The sequence below is a fragment of the Perna viridis genome, chromosome 8 (assembly GCF_037379345.1).
Source record: "Perna viridis isolate PV_CMFRI_1.1 ecotype Kerala chromosome 8, ASM3737934v1, whole genome shotgun sequence".
Classification (NCBI taxonomy): Eukaryota; Metazoa; Mollusca; class Bivalvia; order Mytilida; family Mytilidae; genus Perna; species Perna viridis.
This window is the reverse complement of record NC_142452.1, coordinates 40,386,955-40,401,587: the sequence shown is the minus strand read 5'-3', so window position 1 is coordinate 40,401,587 and position 14,633 is coordinate 40,386,955. Positions and strand designations below refer to the sequence as shown.

At 34.7% G+C, this 14,633-nt stretch overlaps 1 protein-coding gene across 1 annotated transcript; it reads right to left on the bottom strand.

The window, feature by feature from the left end:
• Positions 1–4,609: 4,609 nt before the first annotated feature.
• LOC148610487 (uncharacterized) lies at positions 4,610–14,452 on the bottom strand. Its single transcript, XM_088595537.1, has 2 exons — positions 14,290–14,452; positions 4,610–5,645 (listed from the first exon to the last, which is right to left on the bottom strand). Exon 2 carries the CDS (start codon positions 5,636–5,638, stop codon positions 4,622–4,624), a length of 1,017 nt encoding a protein of 338 aa, XP_088451663.1. The 5' UTR covers positions 5,639–5,645; positions 14,290–14,452; the 3' UTR covers positions 4,610–4,621.
• Between the last annotated feature and the right edge of the window lie 181 nt (positions 14,453–14,633).

The window sequence follows — 14,633 nt, the reverse complement described above, 5'->3', positions numbered from 1 at the left end:
AACACAAAAAGAACATAAAGTAACTAAACAACTCGGACTCCACTAGCCCCGTGCAGGTCCGGGTGTTAAAAGAATAGGCCTGCAGCAGCGCTAAGCTTGTCGTATAAGGCGACTAAATAGTGCTCAGAAACCTAGCCGGGGGCTAGGCGCTCTGCCCACAGAGCAACTGGGATGTGTGCCCCAGGTGGTGGAATGGGGTACCCCTGGCGTATTGCATGCTGGGGTTGTCAGGCTATAATACGGAAAACCTGACCGTAAACCATAGTGGTGCACCGTGTTGGGAAAGATGCCACGTTCCTCGCACGTTAAAGAACCCTGCTATGGTATTCGATAGGAGTATGAACCTTTGCGCTCCGCCACAGGAGGCTAAATTGCCCGACCTTACCCATCCCCCTTCCAGTGGCAATCAAAATTTGTCGACCCTATTATCCTTGTGACCCATCCTTTTTTTTCATTTCATGTTCATTTTATCATCCATTTCATGTTCATTGTCTGAATATAGCTGAAATATTGCTGCTCGGACGTTAAACCCCCACAAACAAACAAACAAACAAACGGACACCACTAACAATGGGAGCATGGATCAGGTGCACTGGTAGGGTAAGCGTCCTCTGCTTTTCTAGAAACACCCGCCGAGTTGCGACTTAAAAAGTCAAGTCAGGGGTAGACGAAAGGGGAAAGGAAAAATATGACACGTTGAACAAATCAGTTTTCAAGATACATATGGATACACCGTAATGATCCACGAGTTCATGGTGACGACCGTATAATTTCTGCAGTGATGACTTCAATCTTGTAGCAATCTATTCAACGTACGAGGGCTCAATCCCCTACCTATGTACGTTATAGTTATAGGTTCGCCATTTATTTACCTTTCGACGAATAAGGGCTAATAATGGTTGTAATAATAAATAATTTACCACAAATTTCCCTCTGACTACAGACAAACCTATGTGTCTAGGAAAGGTTTTTGGAAATGAATGTCTTAAATATGAGAATGTAACGTTAATTTTATGTGTAAAAATGGAATAAAAAATGACCCAACTTTATATGTTGTATATATATTTTTTTCCAAATCGGTAAAGATGACACGAAAACAAACACATGAGTTTCACATGTTATAGTCCAGCCAATTATGGTCTTCTGTGTATATTGTTTTTCTAGTGGCTAGCATGTTAATTTGAATAGAGTTCACCTTTAATGAGTGGGGAACATCTCAAAACATTAACGCAGCTTAATTTATTCAGGTACTCTCTGCAAATTTAATGAAATTGCACAGCAAATTCAAACTTTAAACCTTCATGCTTGAAGATTTTAAAATTATAAAACAAAATAAATTTGAATTTTTAATTTCATGTATCTAGGTCCAGCCATGTTTAAAATTATTCTCAGGGGCACAGGTTTGTCCGAAGTCGTTTTCATGGAGATCCAAGAAAGTGATAGATATTCTTTTACATCTAGTTATAAATATCTGTAGTTATGGTAACAAAATTAACAAGAGGCTCCCAAGAGCCTGAAACGCTCGCCTGGTAAAAGGTTGCCTTTTAAGGGCAATAATTCTACCAAACAGTTGTCCAACAATTTTGATTAAAAGAAGACTTTGGTAGGACTTATTATTAGGATCATTTCATTGATTAGTTTTTTTGTTTTGTTTTGTTTTGTTTTGTTTTTTTTGTTTTTTTTTTGTTTTTTTTTCTATCTATTATAGTTTTCAAAATATTGACTGAAAACTTTGATCCCCGCAAACTTTTGTAGACTTTATAAGAAGGATTATTTCGTTAATGAAAGAATTTGGCTAAACCTAACGGTTTTGGAGATATATGAAAAAAAACGTCTGTCTGACCCCTTTGTTCTATTTTAGTAACAGCGGCCATTTTTAACGTCGAATAAAAAATCTCCACATCAGTTCTATGCAGAATACCCTAATGAATATTCATATTTAATTTGGTTTTGATTAGTCTGGTAGTTTCAATGGGGAAAATTATTGAAAGAAATAACAATGAAAAAAAGGAAAAAATGTCGGAAAAGAGGAATAACTCCAGCATGGCTTAACAGATGAAAAGAAAAGTTAGTTATAGATATAGCCCACTGTGTTTATCACTTTTGTCAGAATTTGGCTAAACCTAAAGGTTTCGGAAATATATGCAAAAACTTCTGTCTGACCCCTATGTTCTATTTTTTGTAAAGGCGACGATGATTTTCGACGGATCAAAGATCCCAAAATCAGTTCTGTGCAGAATACCCCAAGGAACATTCATACCAAATTTGTCATAGTTTTCAAGAAACTGACTGAAAACTGATAAAAAAGTCATTTTTCCCCTTTCAATGGCAATAACTCTTACAAGGAGTCATCTGACAACTTTTGTAGTCCTAATAATATAATAAGGATCATTTCAGCTATTGAAAGAATTTGGCAAAACCTAACGGTTTTGGAGATATATGTGAAAAACTACTGTCTGACCGCTATGTTCTATTTTTAGTAACGGCTGCCATGTTTTTTGACGGATCAAAAATCCCCAAATCAGTTCAAGCAGAATACCCATAGGAACATTCATATCAAATTTGGTTCCAATTAGTCAAGTAGTGTCAGAGGAGAAGATTTTTGCGAGAAATAACATTGAAAATAGCAAAAATAGTTGAAAAAGGGCTATAACTCCAACATTGCTGAGCGGATTAAAACCAAGATTTGACAAGAAATCGATCTCATCATGCTAAGCACTTTTACCTGTGTAAGAATTTAGCTAAACCTAACAGTTTTGAAGATATATGTGAAAAACTACTGTCTGACACCTACTATGTTCTATTTTTAGTAACGACGGCCAAATATCAGTTCTATGCACGATACCCTAAGGAACATTTATACCCAGTCTGCATGATTCTAATCAATCAGGTAATTTCAGAGGATAAGAGTTTTGTATAATTGTTAACGACGACGACGGATGCCAAGTGATGGCAATAGCTCACAAGGCCTTTGGCAAGGTGAGCTAAAAACGCTAAAAAAGGGCAATAGCTCAGACATTGCCAGATATATTAAAACAAAACATTGACTATAGATAGATCTCATCATGCTGAACACTTGTACTTATGTCAGAATATAGCTAAACTCAACAGTTTTTAAGATATATGTGAGAAAATGCTGTCTGACCCCTTTGTTTTATTTTTGATAACGGCGTCCATGTTTTTCGATGGATCAAAAATCCCTACATCAGTTCTATGCAAGATACCCCAGGAAACATTCATACCAAGTTTGGTTGTAACTGGTCAAGTAGTGACAGAAAAGAAGAGTTTTGAAAAATTGTTGGCAATTGCCTTCGGCCAGGTGAGCTGAAAATCTTTTTTTACGATTATTAGGTGCCTTCCCGAAAAAAAGTGCCCGAATACAAGATTTCTTATTGTAATGTATATCTATTTTACAGCTGGTCCGTTTCTGTAATACTGTTTCAGGTGTCCAATCCAAAACAAGAAGCGGATGGTACATGATAAATTTTGTTTTCAAAACAATTTCATTCATTTCATATCAGAAATGCATCCTTTTTCGAAGTTGAATTTTGTTTTTTATTGACTGCAACGATTAAAGAGAAGTAAATCATATATATAAACATTAAAATTCATTGGAAAGGTGAAGTAGCTCTTCATCTTGAGCAAAATTTTGTTGCTTTGTTAGGGAACATTATAATCATTTTCTAACGATCACCAAATCTTTATACTATGTTGTTCGATATATGCATTACATTGAAACAAAATCTTTAATAAGCAAAAATTTATGTTGTTCCATCCTTATCATTGGATGTGCCTAATTTTTATATGGACAGGTACTTAAACCTGCACTTACACATACACATAAGTCACGAGTAAAAGTGCATATAATTTGTCTTGCAAATTTTCTGTCATTGTAATAGTCCTCTAACATAATATACAATATGCTTAATTTCCATTGTTATGTGTGCAGTAGAGGATTGATGGAAGAGCTGACCCTGCGTACGCCCCAAACCCTAAAATTAGGAAAATATTTTTTTTTGCATTAAGGAGGTAGACCTAGGATAAGGGACTCAACTCTTACAAATCAGTGGAACGTTTGTATTCAGCATTTTACATCAATCTCATGTAAGCACCAAAGTAACTTGGACTGACTTCATTCTGTGTCAAATGAAAGCTTGAAAGACTTTTGTGAAATTTAATGTGATATCACTGATTTCATGAGTTATGTCCCTTACCCTAGGTCTACCCCTTTAAATCTTGATTTTTCACAAACTCTGCCTCCCGCAACAATATTTACTCGCTTTGCAAGGCCGTTTATTCTCTTTACCACCCCAACTAAAATCATGGATCTGCTCCTGATGTTCTGCGGGATTAGAAAAATATATACTTACTTTTTGCTTTTGAGTCAAAACCAAATTTTCTTCCGTTCAAGGACATAGGGTCAATCTGAATTTCTTCTACTGGCTAACAGCGGACACGCTTGCTTTCCATGACACGTCTGAAATTTTAATTACTTTCATGTTTTTTTTTGGTTTTTTTTTTTGGTTTTTTTTTTTGAAAAAAACATGAAAATAATTAAAATTTCAGGCGTGTCATTGAAAGCAAGAAGGAGTAAAATACTAACAAACAATGGTTTTCACTTTTATTTACTGAAAACGTGAACACGTTGCGATCCTTTGCCTCTGTAAACCTGCTTCCAGTTAGTAGTTAAGTAGGGATATCTAATTTTACCATAAAATCTTGCGCCATTAAATTGTAAAAATTCATGATGATAATCGTACATCACACCTATTGTTAAAGATGCTCCCTGTTTAGCAACGCACCATGATCTGGCTATTGCAATGATATCTCCCCATGGGTTCAACGCATCTCCGTATCTTCCTAAACCCGAATGTTCTACAGAGCTAAATGTCACAATAGCATCAAATTCTCCTAGGGTATTATTCAGGAAACTCATTCGGAACTCGTACGGAATCATCGTTTTGACCTGTGGATGTTCCGATTTTATTCGGCCATATTCAAGAGTCACAACTTCTTTTGCACCTGCCTCTAATACGCAGGCTTCGACCCACGGATTTTCAGATCCAATGACGAGAACTCGACCATCTTTGATTCCAGCGGCATGCTTAATGCCATCTCGGAGAGCGTTTGTTTCACTCTCTCCATAATTGCCATGCAATTTACCCTTTTTTGCCTGAGAAATCCAATCTTCGATTTGATCCTTCTTCCACAAGAAATCTCTAGCTTCTTTGCCGAGATACTGTTGATTGTAATAAACGTATTTTACTGGAATACGTTTATTCATTGTAAATTCATTCAGTAGATCTTCCGGGATTTGTTTAGGGGCTTGTGGTAAACCATGATTATTATCAATATATTCGTTTTTAAAAAGCGCCCTGCAGTTAATGGCGGCGGTCACGTGATCAAAATACGGTCCCGGAAATCCTCTTCTTGTTAGATCACATAGTTCGCCGCATGCTTGTTTTATTGAAGTAAGAGGGTGACTTTCACTGAGAGTCCACTTCGCTGGCATAATTCTTTCTACACTTGTCGAAAATTGTTGAACTTCATCCGGCCTAACAGTTTCAGGTGGTAGAAATATCCATATAACTAGTAGAAACGCACCAAAAAATCCCAAATATTTTAATCGGCTCTCCATCTGATACCTAGAAATATAAAAAAAAATATTTCAGGAATTTAGAAAACGGTATAAAGGAATATCCTATGGCGCTTGGAATGAACATGTTTTCTGATTTTTAATGGTTCGCTTCATACAGGTTCGAAACCAAGTTCATCAGTTAATGACCAGTTTACACGGTTTCAGAATGCATTCAAACTCATATTTTCAAATTCGTTCCTAGTAGACCCCGGAAAAAGAGATTTCTAGATTTGTGAAAAAAACATGATGTTTTGAAGCTTTAACAGTTACTGCCAAAACGATAACTATAGGGAATTTTACTCAGGATCTTTACCAGAAGGAACCGAAGAGAAAAAGGAACGGAATACAGAAAATGGAAATAATGCGTATTCCGTATCCGTTCCAGTTTCCATTTCCGCCTTTTAATAACACCATAATAAAGTACATGTAATACCATTTTTGCAACATTTAAATCACACACGCATATGTTTTAAGAAGTATTGATAATAAAACCATAAAATCCTTAAGTACCAAAAAAAAAGCAATTCGACTACATGTACTAGGTGTATTTCTAGTTAACCAAACAATTCTTATCAGCTCTTGGTTTTTTTTTCGCCATTTTAAAATTTAAATTCCACGAAGGCCATTATCTTATTTTCTTTTAAAAATATTATCCCCGATGACCTAGAACTCAATGTAGAAATCGTAAAACGAAAAAGCTCAGAGAAGGCTCTGGCGAAAACAAATTACATAATAATATTTCTATTATCAGTGCTACTGAACGTCTGTCCTCTCTCGGTCTAATTGACAGAATAAGAGGCTCCCAGGAGCCTGAATCGCTCATCTTGTTAAAGTGTGTCTTTCAAGGGCAAAAAATTTAATAAGGAGTTGCCCAATAATTCTGACTCAAGAAGGCTTTGGTAGGACTATTATAAGGATAATTTCAGCGATGGAAAGTTTCTATCTATTATATATATAAGATATTGGCTGAAAACTGTAAAATAAAAAAACGTCATTTCTCATCTTTCAAGGGCAAAAACTCTTACAAGGAGTCACCTGACAACTTTGATCCCCGAAGACTTTTGAAGGCCTTATAATAAGGGTCATTTCAGCTATAGAAATAATTTTGCTAAACCTAACGGGTTTGGAGATATATGTCAAAAACTAATGCAAAAAACCCCTCTGTTCTATTTTTGTAACTTCGGCCATGTTTTTTACGGATCAAAATATCCCACATCTGTTCAAGCAGAATACCCCAAGGAACATTCATACCAAATTTGGTTCCAATTGGTCAAGTAGTGTCAGAGGAGAAGATTTTTGCAAGAAATAACATTGAAAATAGCAAAAAAAAACGTCGAAAAAGGGCTATAACTCCAACATAACTTAACAAATGGCTAAACCTAACGCTTTTGGAGATATATGCGAAAAAACTACTGTCTGACCCCTATGTTCTATTTTTAGTAATGGCGGCCATGTTTTTAGACATATTACAAAATCCCCACACAGTTCTATGCACGATATCCCAAAGAACATTCATACTAAGTTTGGTTCCAATTGGTCAAGTAGTGTCAGAGGAGAAGAGTTTTGAAAAATTGTTAACGACGACGGACGCCTAGTGATGGCGATAGCTCACATGGCCTTCGACCAGCAGGTGAGCTAAAAAGGGTGTCGTATAATCTGAAACAACTAAGCTTACGATCTTCACTTTAAATACACATAATTTGGACGGATACCATAATCACTCTCTCCTTCAAAGGCGGGTGTATATTTAATGCAAGCAAATAATGCGGTCATATTTCCCGCTTTAATCTGGATAATGCATTGTCTGGGAGTTTATTAACCTCAGGTTATCTGTTTTGAATATATATGTGAATTATGGCATTCTATTGTAACTGGAAAGCATAGTTTCACTCACAAAATTATACCTCTACTATCGAGGGTCGAACCCTAGACCGCTCGGTGACGTGACAAGCCAGAGACAAACCGATTTGACTTAAGAATTAATCCTTTATTTCACTACCTACTACAACGTAGGTAGGCCATCCTGCCACACTATATCAAATATGTTTTTAGCCTTGATTGGTTCAATCATAGCCTTATAAATATCTTATTTAAGTGATTTTTTTAGGATTAAAAAATACCTCGGATAATTAAGTGTTTTCTTTAGCCATCATTTAATGCATTTCCATTTTTTTCTCTTTGTCAATTTGGTCACATCGCAAAACATTTCACTGCTGAACCTCTGTGCAATATTACCGACTGACACAGACAAAAAGCACCAATTGAAAATTAAAAGTGAAATGTTACATAGCGACACGACCACTGAAATAATGATAAAAGAGGAAAAAAAGTTGTTTCGCAAATTATCTTTAGATTGGTTACACGTCTTATTGGCGGAAAAATAAATCCATGAAATCTAACGTTACGCCAACATCAAAAGTAGCAACAGTTTCGATGTCATTTTGGAAAGCATGACTAACCGTTTCCACTTGAAAACGGTCCTGCAATACTCGTGCAATTAGAAAATATCATGATACAGAGAGAGTCGAAGAGTGCGGTTTGGAACCCTTCTTTGTTGGAAAATACATGTATGTTTATTTTGCGAAAAATTAATTGATTATATGATTGGCAGGAACACTTATTCCTATATCCCATTCCCTTTAAACAATTCTGGGTCGGTCTTTGAAAATGTGATGTCCAAACAAAATTACCTTATGAGAAACGGTTAGGATTGTGAGGTCATGTAAAACAGTAACTTTTTGTAAACACGACCCTGTCTATTGTTTCTCCTCTGACAACATCAAGGATTGGAAATGGCTACAGTTTGCAATTGATCGGTTAATACCAAGTTCAATACATTTCCGTTTCAACCATGAAAGAAACAAAATAGTCTAACTCCCTCAATATCTTCCCTTCGAATTTAATTAATAAATTCATTTGACCACTGAGAAGAATGCAACTGATAATATTTGGTAGTTTAATTTTTTTTCCGACGCAGTCGGTATAGTTTCGCATTTTACCCTTTGACCTTAAAGACGAACGCAAGTCACCTTATCAAATTCTGTGTCCCGATTGGCCACATACTTATAACTTAGTGGCGTTCGAAAAAAGCTGTATCGGAAATTGAAATTGCGTGCCATGTGTTATTTCCTGATGAAAATTACAAGTTAAAGAACAAATTTTACTGCTTTGGCTATTTTCGAATAAAACTGTATCGGAAATTGAAATTGTGGTATTACCTGATGAAAATTATAAGTAAAAAGAACAAATTTTACTGCGTCGGCTATTTTTTTTAAAGATAGTACTTCGCAGACATTATCATTCAATGAAAATAGTGGCCAATGAGACCATATGGGGAGCAAGTTATTAAAATAGACGGAAATTTTATTTTAAAAATTGATAAGTATTCTGCATTTTGTTTGCAATTTTCATACATTTTATTGGAAAACGTAAATTATACCCTTTTACACCAAACCCAGGTTTTCAGTACGACTATGGTTTAATTTCAGCAGCGAATCAACAGGGTGCAGGGTGCGGGTGGTTGCCACCTCTCCTTTTTATTGGGAAATTGTTTGTTTTCTTTTTGTTTTGTTTTGTTTTTTTTTTTTTTCATGTGTAAAATTGACAAAAAAATGGTAAATAATGTTCTAGCACCCCCACTTTTCTGAGATAACCCGGCTGGACCCATCCTTTTCAAAGTGTCTGGATCCGCCCCTAAATTTACGGTACCCATTAGAGAAAATCGGACAACGGACATAATTTAACTTTACATCACTCGACATTACGACCGTTTTCTTATGTCGAAAATTTCAATTAATTCTAATTATCTCGATTATCATTTTAGCATGCTGGATGGATTAAAATTATTCCCCTTTTCTAAGCGTGTCTACTTGTGTTATGCGTATAAATGATTAGTGATTCGCAAATACACTGTTGAAAACTTTTAAAAATATTATTGATTTATTGAAGTAGTTGAAATTATGGTACATGCATTTTTAATTCATCATGAAAAAAAAATCGAAGTCACCAGGCAACAGAAATTTTATTGTTACGTTAAAACCGCCTAACCGTGTCTGCTGGGAATTTCTATGTTCGTTATACAAATTGCATTCCATAAAATTGTAAATGCAGTCTTTGAAAGGATGTCCACAACTATAACACTACATTTGTACGAAATACCACAGCATTTATGGAACTTCACATGTTTCTTGGTCTGGTATGTATTTTTACCAAAATTGAGGTACTAGGGAGATTTTCCCGTAAAATATTACATCCTTCTTTTAATTTGTCGAAAGACTAAGTTAGCAATGAAACATAGACAAAACTATATAACATTTAACATGTATTGTATATGAAATATTTGATTCTGTTTACTAGGGGTGAATATGACATTAAAGCTCCCAGTTTTTAGTGGAGTCCGAGTAGCTCATTTGCTTTGTATGTATGATTTTAGTTACTTTATATTCTTTTTTGTGTATATGGTTAATCATGGTATATGAAGAAGAATTTTCGAAGCTTTTTGACATTTGAATACAATTGTTATGTCAAGTAATGTCGAGTAATGTCATGTCAGGTTCGTTGTCCGAAAAATCGAGTAATATAGAAGGGGTTGTGGGCGGACAGACAGACACACAACCGATATACCCCAAGACCTTGTTTGCTGGAATATAACAGATTAAACTAGTGACACAAAGATAACACAAGCCTTCAATATTTAAGTCTAGAGAAAAGGACATTTAAATACACACACAAAAATATTAAAATTGCGAAAAAGTTATAACACAAGCCATCAATATTTAAGTCTAGAAAAAGGAGCATTTAAATATACACACAAAAATATTAAAATTGCTAAAAAGTTATAATAATAATAGTTACATTGTACACATCTTTTTTTATTCATTAGTATACGCTCGTACAAGGCACTGACCATTTTACTTGTGAGGGGCTCCGGTTTTTTTTTAAAGACACTTTGTAATTGATTTTTTTAGCCTACATGTAAGTGCATTTTTTCCTAGGAGCTGCAGATAAAATCTTTTTCTCGAAAATCTATATTGTTAAGTAATGGAAAAAATGTTTTTGTTCTAACCATGGCTTAGTTTTAAAAAATGCATTGGCTAATGAAATTAGTATTATTTTTAACATCCAATTCCACCCCTTCCCTCGTTAAAATGTGGCATCTAATGAAATATTAAATGCTACCCCGCCACGTTAGATATTTATATATAAATGTAGAATTTGAAAATATATATATATATATAAAAAGATAATTTTTTTATTTAGCTGCAAATTAACTTAATCTGTATTTGATAGTACTAAACAACTGAGCAATTATTTTATCCGTTATCAAGTTATCATCTGGAAACATGTATCGGTAAAAAAAGGGGGATGGTAAAGAGTGAAAATTGGCACAACTTTAAAAATATTTTTGGGGATTTAGCTGAAAGTAAAACTTAACCTACATTTTTTAATACTGAACAACTGTGCAAAGTTTCAAAGCAGTTCTTTCATTCGTAATCAATTCATCTGAAAACATGTATCGGTAAAAAAGGGGGGTGGTAAAGAGTGAAAATTGGCATAACTCGAAAAGTATTTTTTTTAATTTAGCTGAAAGTTAAACTCAGCCTGTATTTTATAGTACTAAACAGCTGTGCAGAGTTCCAGAACAATTTTTTTATTCGTTCTCAATTTATCATCTGGAAACTGCGGGGAGACGGACGGACAGATAGACAGGAACGCAAACGCAAAATTTCTTTGAGGGTATCACATAATACCTCGCGACTACATGTGGCGGGGAATAAAAAGGGTTGATGTCGTAGAATCTTCAGGGTGGCGAGTCACCATATGTATTTGCGTAATGTTTATTTCAAAAATGCACCCGACATAAAAACACTTTTGGATTAAATATCATTTCATTTCAGAGAAGTCTGAACAATTTATAATGGAATAAATGCATGTACATGCAATGGCGGATCCAGGAGGTGTAAGGTGTTGGCACCCCCTGTTGTTGGAAAATGTGTCATTTTCAGGCGTAAAATTCACAAAAAAAAATGACAAATAATGTCCTAGCACCCCTCCCCTTTTTTCTGAGGAACCCCGGCTGTCACCCCTCCTTTTCAAAGTGTCTGGATCCGCCCCTGACATGGTCGTATGATTAATTTTGATGTACGTTAGAATGTCAAGAAGGCATTGCAACATAATAATGACCGTTTCATATTATTTGAGTACTTTTATGAATAAGAAGCAGGCAAAATGTGTATAAGATGTGGCACGTGAAGAGAAAATAACGCAGATACTTTATTGCATTATTCAAGGTTTATACCTCATAACCTCCAGAAATAACTGTCAAAATGTAAGTAAAGTGTGTCTTTTTAAGATGCTGAAAGGTCAAATTTAGTTGAAATGCACCATGAAAAAAATTTCAGCAAAATTTATTATATATAAGCGCAGGGAAGGATACAGGATTTGAGTAAAGGGAAGGGGCGTTAATTGAATTATATGCCGTGCAAAGCAAGGCAATATATATGTCACAGATGTTCACAGTAACTTAAAATAGCTTTTTAAGCGTTTTCTAGATGTATTGATTATATCTAAGGCAAAAAAAAAAACAAACTAAGAATAACAATGGGATACTTACACTGATTCTTACACAGAATGGTACTATCTATCCATCTATTTTTTTATATTGGCCTAGCATGAAAGATCTTATAAGATTTCAAAACCCTTTGAAATCCTTCTATTCTTAAACAGAGCAGCGAGCATCCTTAATGCAGATTTCCAAATATATACCACTAGCTGGCAGTAGCAGATCCAGGGGGCCTAACCCGAGGCTTCCTCGAGAAAATTAAAGAAAAATGCACGTTTCATGTCAAATTTTCTGCAAAATACAATGCTAAATAACGAATTTAAATTTCTTTATAAGTCGTTCAACTATTATTTTCTTTCTGAGTGTTTTTATGCCCCCGCGATATACTGTCGGGGTGGGGGCATATTAATTTACCCCTGTCCGTCCATTCGTCCGTCCGGACTACACATGATCATGGCTATCTCCTCGTACAGTTTTTGAACTACATCTTAAATATTTCTCAATTCAATTTCAAAAGGGGGCAGAGTTACCGGTATACAACTTTTTTTATCCGGCTTTGGTATTTAAATTCGTGTGTAAACATATCGAATGTCTCTAACATCAGAAATCGACCTTGGTCAAACACTTGTCCTTCTTTGACCCTGTAAATTAAGTTTTTCAAACACGTCTCATTTTAAGGTTATCTAGGACGCACATGCGTAGTATATATGCATAAGAATGTCAACATACCAGTATTAACTGAAACGTTCTTGAAAGTTTTCATACCTTGTAAACTTCATAATGAATTTCTTAACTTTCTTAAAAATGTGTGAAAATGTATTTTTCATGCACATACATGATTGGGTTATTTTAGACGTTTTTTTTTTTAAAAAAAACACAAGCAAGGGAAATACAAATGTACTAGTAGGCATTGCATTCCAAAATATGTGTGGACTGTTGCAGAGGTCCTAACAATCTAGGTTGTATGGAGAAATACATTTAAAGTAAAATAATTTTTTTTTTTTTGGAAGACAGTACATATCCTCTGTCCAGAAATAAACAGAAAAATCAAAATATTTTATTTTATGCAATAATTTTATCAATCCAATATTGTTATTCTGTCCGCTAAATACCGCGTGCTACTAATTTTAGAGTCTTTGGATGATTCGACCAGGAGTCTAACCCTTCAGACAAAATGAATTGGAAAAGTCGAAACGACAAATGTCGTTAAGAGTCCTTTATCTTGCTAAAAATGATATGGAGAATTTTCTCCTATTTCATTGATTCTGATGGTGAAAATAGTCAAATTACACTTTCAAAATGGTTGCTAGTTTTTTTCATACCACGTTTCATCCTCTGCCTGTTTCTTACAGAGACTGATATCTAAACGTTTCGCCCTTGTGGAAAAGATGAGTAATCGGTTAGTATTTCAACAAATTTTGGGTTCACTTGGTATTTGCTGACAGACCGAATTAATCGTGAATTAATTGCTATTTTAAGATACAAAATACAGATTGATAGAAGGTGTTAAAAGACATTGTTTCGTACAAAACATGCACTACGAGGAAACATAATAGTCATATATATAGGTCTTAACATGTCGAAACAAACAGGTTCAAACATTAACAAAAATGCAACTGGATTTAGCGATTAAAAAGGAAATTTTAACTTGTATAAATAGTAATTATACATGGCCTTGTCAGCCATTTTACTTTGAGGGTTCAATTTCTAAAATATGAAATACACGTGTATTTTACTATATTACAATGCGCTACCGAACAAAGGGTAAAGAACCTTCAAAAATGGAAAAAAAAGTATGTTTTCTATAATCGAATTAATTTCATAGCAACGCTTAGCGTCCTTTTTAGTGGATGGTTTTTGCAATCGATGCCAAGTATATTAAATTGTCTATACGTCCAACATTACCAAGCGAATAAATAAGTATCTTTCTATGAACAAAACCAAACGATTGAAACGTCGCGACAAATTTTGTCTCAAAAGACCCTGTCAGAGCCCGGCGTTCCCAATCCATTTCCTTGTTGCGAGTTTTCGTTCGATGAAAATTCCTTTTTGAAACAAAATTCATATGATTGAAACTAAAACCACTTACTTGTACTCCTTACAGAAAGATTATTCCTGCATTTTTGAATTTACTGCATTTCCATTTTCTTCAAATAAACTACGATTATAGACCACGCAGGTATGGTGTCACGGGTGAGTGATGCTGTTCACCGTACACATAGAACGGAATCAATACGATCTTTGGCTATATGTAACTTGATAGACGATTTAGTTTTTTAAAATACAACACAAAAAAAGTCGATCTGTGTTAGTTTCGTAAGAGTTATTATTTTAAAGGTTATAAGTTTTTGAAACAGGTTTTTCACCCTTTATATGAAATAAAACTGATATCAGAATATGATTTTTAGCTATTAAATTAGTCAAATTCCACAC